Below are 6990 nucleotides of genomic sequence, written 5' to 3' on the forward strand. Positions count from 1 at the left end.
CCCTCAGACGAGATCCTGGCTGTGGGAAATCTCTGTGCTTCCCCACCACTCTTGTTTCATTTTGGAGAGTCAGCTCCATTTCAGGGTCCCATGTCTGAACCTCCTGGGAACCTGATTCTGTGCCCTTCCAATCCTGCTGTCCCCCCGTGCTGGCAGCCGCAGCACCTGGCTCCTCCTCTTTTGGGTACCGCAGCCTCTTGAGGTTGACTGGGGCGAGACGGTGGCTGAGAGCCCAGGTCCCACTCTTGGAAAGGCTCACCCGCGATGATCCCCACCCCCGCCACCCCACCCCAGTTCCAGAGGGCACTAAACCCACCCTCACCCGGACCAAGGGCTCAAAGGACAGCGGCCCGACCAGGACGGCGTGCACGTCGAGACTGGGGGCGGGGTTACCTGGAGGGGAGGACACAGAGCTAGGAGCCCCCTCCCGGCACCTCCGAGGACGCGGGTTTGTCCTCCCGCCCCCGTGAGCGCCGCTACGATTGGCGGAAAGTTCCGGGACCGCTCCGCTATTGGCCATCCGTCCGGCCGCCTCCGGCAGCTCGGGGGCCCGGCGGGGCTGCGCGGCCAAGCGGCGCGGGCGGTGGGCTGCGCCTGGCCGGGGCCTGTGCCCCCGGCCGCTCCTGCCGCCCTGTCCCGGCGCCATGCAGCCCCCTGCGCTGCTCTGCGCGCTCTGCTGCGGCCTCTTGGTCGCGGCTGCCCGAGCCGGCTACTCGGAGGACCGCTGCAGCTGGAGAGGCAGGTACGACCCCAGCGTGCAGCTGCACTCTCCCCTAGGAGGGGCTTGCGGGATGGTTGTAGCCCGCCCTTTGGATTGGGGGGGGGGGTTCCGCTCCGCCCCCACACCAAATCCCTGCCCTCCCTCTCGAGTACAAAGGACCCTGGGCCTCAGTTTCCTCCTCTACGAAGTGGACGCAGCTGTCTGGCTACCGGGAGTGGGTGCAGGGGAGGGGGCTGCGCTGGCCAGCGACGCGAGCCGCCCATCTCAGCGCCGCGCGTCTGTCCCCAGCGGCCTGACCCAGGAGCCCGGCAGCGTGGGGCAGCTGGCCCTGGCCTGTACCGAGGGCGGGATCGAGTGGCTGTATCCGGCCGGCGCGCTGCGCCTGACTTTGGGCAGCCCCGACTCCGGCGCACGGCCCCGCATCGCCTGCTTGCGGCCGGTGTGGCCCTTCGCGGGCGCCCAGGTCTTCGCAGAGCGGGCGGGTGGCTCCCTGGAGCTGCTGCTGGCCGAGGGCCCAGGCCCGGCCGGGGGCCGATGCGTGCGCTGGGGTCCCCGCGAGGGTCGAGCCCTCTTCCTGCAGGCCACCCCGCACCGTGACATCAGCCGCCGCGTGGCCTCCTTCCGCTTCGAGCTGCGCGAGGACGGGCATCCGGAGCTGCCTCCGCAGGCCCACGGGCTGGGCATGGATGGTGAGTGACGGCCTGGGTGGGGAGGTTTGGGAATCATGAATTTGCTCCCATTCCGGGCGGGATGGAAAATGCCTGTTGTCCCCACTGCACAGAGGGAGAAACTTGAGGCGCTTGTCAGGTCAGAGGGAGGGTGGAGGTCAGAGGGAGGGTGGGCAATCCCCCATAACTCATGTTAGGGAAAGAGCCGGCAGGGGGCAGAATGGGGCGAAGGGGAGGCCAGGAAGGGCAACCTGGGTCCCTGGTCCCTAAGGGGGAAGGGATGTTAGGGGTGATGACAGAATCCGCCTCTGGCCAAAGCTGTCCAGGGCTCCCTGGCCCAGCGGTGACCTCCCTCCCCTTCCCCAGCCCAATACAACAAAAGTCCAGTGTGAGCCTGTCGCCATGGAGATGCCCCTGCCTCCCCGCGGGGCAGCAGGCCCAGCTCTTTGCTCTTCTGGAGCTTGGGGCCTGACCCCAAAGCGGGTGTGTGTGTGTGGGTGTCTCTGTTCTGCCTCCTACCTCCTTCCTCCCCCCCAGAGACTACAGAGCCCACCATACCCTCCTCCTCCCCCTACTCTCCCACTGCCCACTCCAGGCAAGGCTGGTGTCTCTGGGTCCAGGAGGCAGCTCTGGGACGCCACAGGGGTTACTGCATATGCCAGATGGGTGTGTGAGAGCATGCACTGGACACTGAGCTCCAGCTGGGCACGACTCTCAGGCCCATGTCTGTGCACATATGTGGGGGTGCACGCACGAGCCTGCAAGCATCACCCTGAATGCAGGGGGTCTTCAGGGTGTGTGCATACATGCTCCCTGGGATCCCCAGCTGCCATTAGGCCCCAAGGGGGGTCAGGTCATTTGCCCTCTTTCTCCTGACTCTGGCTGGTGGGGGGAGTCCTTGGGTGGTTTAGGAGCAGACAGGGCCTACACTCACCTTCTTCCCTGAATCCCAGGTGGCTGCAGGCCCTGTAGTGACGCTGAGTTCCTCTTGGCCTTGTGCACCAGCGACTTTGGTGAGTGTCCCTGCCACAGGTGGGGGGAGCCCAGGGCCTACCCTCCCCTACATGTCAGCCACTGGCCAGCGTATCTCCCCGCAGTGATCCATGGGACCATCCACGGTGTTGCCCACAACACAGAGCTGCAGGAGTCCGTTATCACCGTCACAGCTGCCCGTGTTCTCCGCCAGACACTGCCGCTGTTCCAGGTGGGGGCGTCTGGGGGCCCGGTGCAGGCCTCCATTCATACCCTGCTGCGCTGTGGCGTCCGCCCGGGCCCTGGCACCTTCCTCTTCATGGGCTGGAGCCGCTTTGGTGAGGCCTGGCTTGGCTGTGCACCCCGCTTCCAGGAATTCAGCCGTGCCTATGCAGCTGCCCATGCCGACCACCTCCACCCGTGCGAGGTGGCGCTGGACTGAGGGGCCCTGAGAGCAGGGCTCTGGGGATGGGCCGGGAGGAGGGTGGGTGGGGGAGGGGGTGGCCTCCAGAGGGCATCACAGTACCAACGGCTTCTGAGGGAATAGCGATAGCCAATAAGAACATTGATTTCACTAGCCAACATAGGTTGAATGTCCTATGCCTGAGCCTAGTCCTGGGACTGCCCTGATTCCTACTACACACAGTGGGAGACTGAGGCTCGGGGGCAGTGGTGCCTTGTCTGAGGCCACCCAGCTAGTGAGTGGGACAGTGATCCGTGCCCATGCCCTGGGGAGGGGCCGCTGCTGGGCGGGGGTATGCAGGGGTCCCTCTACACACACACCTACGTGAGCTTTGGCTGTATTGCTTCTGCACCCAACATCAGGTGCTTCTTCAGCTCAGAGTAGGAGTGGGAAAGGGGCCATAACACCCAAGGTCTCGGACGGGTCGTATCCCTTATGTGGACCAACATCACTCCCAGCCTGGGAGGAAGGGGTTGCAATCTGGCAGGGCGCCGACTTCCCTCTGTAGTCTGTTGGGAGCCCAGCAAAGTCATCCTGGCCCCATCCCGCCCTCGGGGAAGAATGGGCCCCTCTGTCCCCAGGCCCCTGAAAGGAGGCCCCTGCAACGTGCTGAGCATCCTGACGTGGTGCAGAGCCCATGGGGCATGGGGTCTCCCCTACGGGGTCCTGCTTGTTGCCCATTTCTGGTGGGCGGGGCACATAACGGGACCTCTAAGGAGCATTTCCCGCCACTGGCCCCATTGTTGCTGTCCCCGCCTTCCCCCTCAGTTTCAGCCACATAAAGGGCCAGTGGTTCTGGACAAAGCCGGCAGCCCTGAGGCTGAAAACCCCTGGGGTGTGGGGGCTTCTGAACTCTGAATGAGCTCATTCTGTTCTCCCCAACTCCACAGCTCCTGGGAAAGAGAGCCGCAGCTTAAGTCTGGAGGGACGCCTGGGCTGAGCCTTAGGAACAGCTCCCCATCCTTACCTGCCGTCTTTGCTGGGGAAGGGGCCAAGGGTGTGGGCGGAGGCCAGGAGTCCTGCCATCTTTCAGGCACGAACTGAAGCTGTGAGAGGGACAAGGCTGTGTAGGGCCTTCACATAGGACCCCTTCCTCTAGATTTGGGAGACACTGGACTTTCCATGGGATGACTGTCTAGAAGCAGCACGTGCATGGGGGGGCAGTCCTTCTACTCACTGTGGGGCTGAAGAGAATTACAGGGTTGGGGGGCACAGCCACCCTGGATGGCAGGCCCCACTGGGCTTCCTCCCATCTCTGCCCCTCCTCCCCTCCTCCCCTCCTGAGACTTCTCATTGCTCCCTCTCACTTCCCCAAGCTTGGGGCTTTAAATACCATCAGTGTGCTGATGACCCCTACATTTTGATCTCCAGCCTGGACCTCTCTCTTGAACTGCAGACCCTAGCATCCTGTCAGTCCCCTTCCCCCATCAGGGAGTATCTCAGCAAACAGCAGAGGAGGAGGAGGAAGTGAGGGTACCCTGACTGGCTTCCTCCTCTCTGTCTTGGGCAGGCCCCAAGGAGTGCTCCCCCAGGGCTGAGCAGCCCTTTGCCCTGCCCTGATTCTCTGGCCAGCTCCCCACAACCTCTCTGGGAAGGAGGCCCTGGCCACACACAGTGGTAACTGGACTGCCTCTTGGATCACCTGTCCACAAAGATGTGGGGCAGCTGCTCTGGGGTGGGCCCTAGGCTGGACACTGGCCTCTACCCACCTGCCTGAGCCTCCCATGCACATACTGGCTACAACCAGCGCTCTTTTCATAGGTGCACAAAGAATGGGAGTGGGTGTGGCTAACAGGGCCACCAGAGCCTTGGGCCAGGGACTTCATGCCTGCTCTGCAGGGAGTGGCCAAGGGGAACACGGTGTGGGTGAACATGCATGCTGGCACTATGGGAGCTGGCCTGCAGGGCGCCTGTGGGGCACTTCTGGGTGTGTACACTTATGTGGGCACGCACCCGACTGCCCAGTGCCCAAAGGCCAAGGAGCAGAGTGCCAGATGTGAACAGAACAGAACAGAGTTGTAGGGGGTGTGTGCCGGTTAGGTGAATGCATTTAGTCAAACTTTTACCGAGTGCCTTCTAGGTGCCAGGTGCTGCTCTAGGAACTGAGGATAATGCAAGGAACGAGAGACAGTGTTTGTGTAAGACTCTCCCAGCCTAGATCCCAGGGCACACCCTTCCTTTCTGGGGAGGGCCCAATGACAGTCCCAAGGAGACAGGATGCTCTGAGCCAGGTGGGGCTGGCCCTTCTCCCCAGGGCTCAGGTCTTGGGAGCAGGGCACTGGGGTTTCCTGCCACCCAGAGACACCTGTCTTTCAGGGCTGGGGCTCAGTGTGGGCAGGCATGTGAGGCACTCTGCACTTGGGGAATGGGGACAGAGGTCTTGGGTGAGTCCCATGTCTGAAGCAGCCTCTTCCCCTGCTGGGGCCCCTGTCTGGGACTGTGGATGGCAGAGGAGCCAGGCCAGGGCCTGTGTGCAGACAAGCCCCTGACATTCATGGCCATTTGACCTCAGATTAGGGTGAAGGAGAGGTCCTGGTTCTGCCACTTGACCCAGGGCTCTGTCTGCCCACTTTCCTATAACCAGACTTTACCAGGTCACCTCTGGGAACTGAGTTTATTTTTTTTAGTTTTTTTTACTTTTTCTGGAGGAGGAAGGTGGTCTCCCCAGTGCCTGGGATTCTTTCTGCAGCCCCCATGGCTGGGCCAGCTGCCAGAAGCCCTGGCCCCTTACATCTGGCTCCCTTTACACCAGGCAGCCAACATCTGTCTTCTCAGGTCTGCTCAATGTCCCCTTGGCATCAGTCCCCTCCTCCCTGCCCCTTAGCTGAGCGCCAACTTTCACCTCCCCCTTTCCCTCAGACCCCAGTATCTTTTGTTTCCTGCCCACTTGGGCTAATAGCCTTCAACTGTGAGAGGTAGCCGGAAGGGTGTCCTCCCTGCAGCTGCTCCTAAGCTTGGCTGGCTTTTGGGGTGTCCTGATCAGCAGAGACCTCTGCCAGTCTCCCTGAGACAGAGCTATATAGGGCCTTGCTGTGACCCAGGGTGACTGGGCCTGGATGCTGCCTCACCCCCAGCGAGCCCGTTTCCTACTGTCAACCTTAAAAATAAAATAGCTGGTTATTTTACCAGCAAAAAAAAATGCGTTTATTTGGGAATGGCAGAAGAATTACAATTTGGGGCTTGCAAACTACAGTGAACCACAAGCAAGTCTGGAGAACAAAGGAGGGGGAATGTTATTTTATAGAGAAAAAGGAGGAAGTTGGGAAGGAGGGTGGTTGTAAGCAAAAGTCCATTGGAGGAGAGCAAGAGTTCAAGGTGGTGGTGGCTTCTTATTGATGAGTGTGGTTGCTTCTCATTGGCTGGGCTGTTGCTGCGTGAGGAGAGAATCTTCCTCCTACTGGAGTAACTGAATTTAGCTTCCTGTTTGAGTCTTCAAGGTGCCGTGAGTGGTAGCGTGTGAGATCTCCTCCTTCAAGGCTTTCTGACTGATTTTATGAGGTGTTCGTTCTTTATTTTAACATTTCCCCCTTTAAGCAAGATCTTTTTCTGAAGGCATCATTGACCAACAATCGGTTTTTCCACATTTAGTGGTTTTGTCCCTTGCTGCCAAGAAGGACCTTTCCTGGTTGTCATGTTCCATGTCAGAGAGAAAGTGCACAGTGATTGGAAATCACTGAGGTCACGTTTGAGTAACAAGGAGGGTAGGAGGAAGGACGCTCAGGCATTCCCATCTAACGTATTTTATCAGGGTCATAAGCATTGCTGATATCTTGAAACATTGAGCCAACATCATTCTATTCAGTGCATCATTTCTGCAGAAGCTTGACAGGCAACAGGTACAAAGTTTGAAAATAATTATAAAAACAAAATGAGCAGAATAAAATCCAGTTTACATAATGGCCCTAAAGCAGAAGCCCAAACCTGAGGTAACCAGCCAAAATAGGTCAAAGGACCATGGAGGCTCAGGTGATTTGTTGTAACAAATGGGCCTATTCCCTAATTTTGTGTAATTGGGTGTTGCCACGCAGCTGTCCAGCCGTCTGTCCCCCCACACTTAACCCTAAACTGACCCTTTTTTTTAAAAGATTTTTATTGGGGAATTGGGGGGATGGGAACAGTGCTGGGGAATTGGGGGAAGGGGAACAGACAAGTTGCTGTCGTTTTGT

The 6990-nt window shown here is 59.6% G+C and overlaps 1 protein-coding gene across 1 annotated transcript; it reads left to right on the forward strand.

Annotated features, from left to right (window-relative positions):
• The first annotated feature begins 375 nt into the window (after positions 1-375).
• On the forward strand, positions 376-6909 carry METRN (meteorin, glial cell differentiation regulator). The gene is made up of 4 exons (XM_019648400.1): positions 376-742; positions 1010-1410; positions 2343-2402; positions 2487-6909. Exons 1-4 carry the CDS (start codon positions 645-647, stop codon positions 2801-2803), a joined length of 876 nt encoding a protein of 291 aa, XP_019503945.1. The 5' UTR covers positions 376-644; the 3' UTR covers positions 2804-6909.
• The last annotated feature ends 81 nt before the right edge of the window (positions 6910-6990 follow it).

The sequence above is a fragment of the Hipposideros armiger genome, unplaced genomic scaffold, assembly GCF_001890085.2.
Source record: "Hipposideros armiger isolate ML-2016 unplaced genomic scaffold, ASM189008v1 scaffold_126, whole genome shotgun sequence".
Taxonomy (NCBI): domain Eukaryota; kingdom Metazoa; phylum Chordata; class Mammalia; order Chiroptera; family Hipposideridae; genus Hipposideros; species Hipposideros armiger.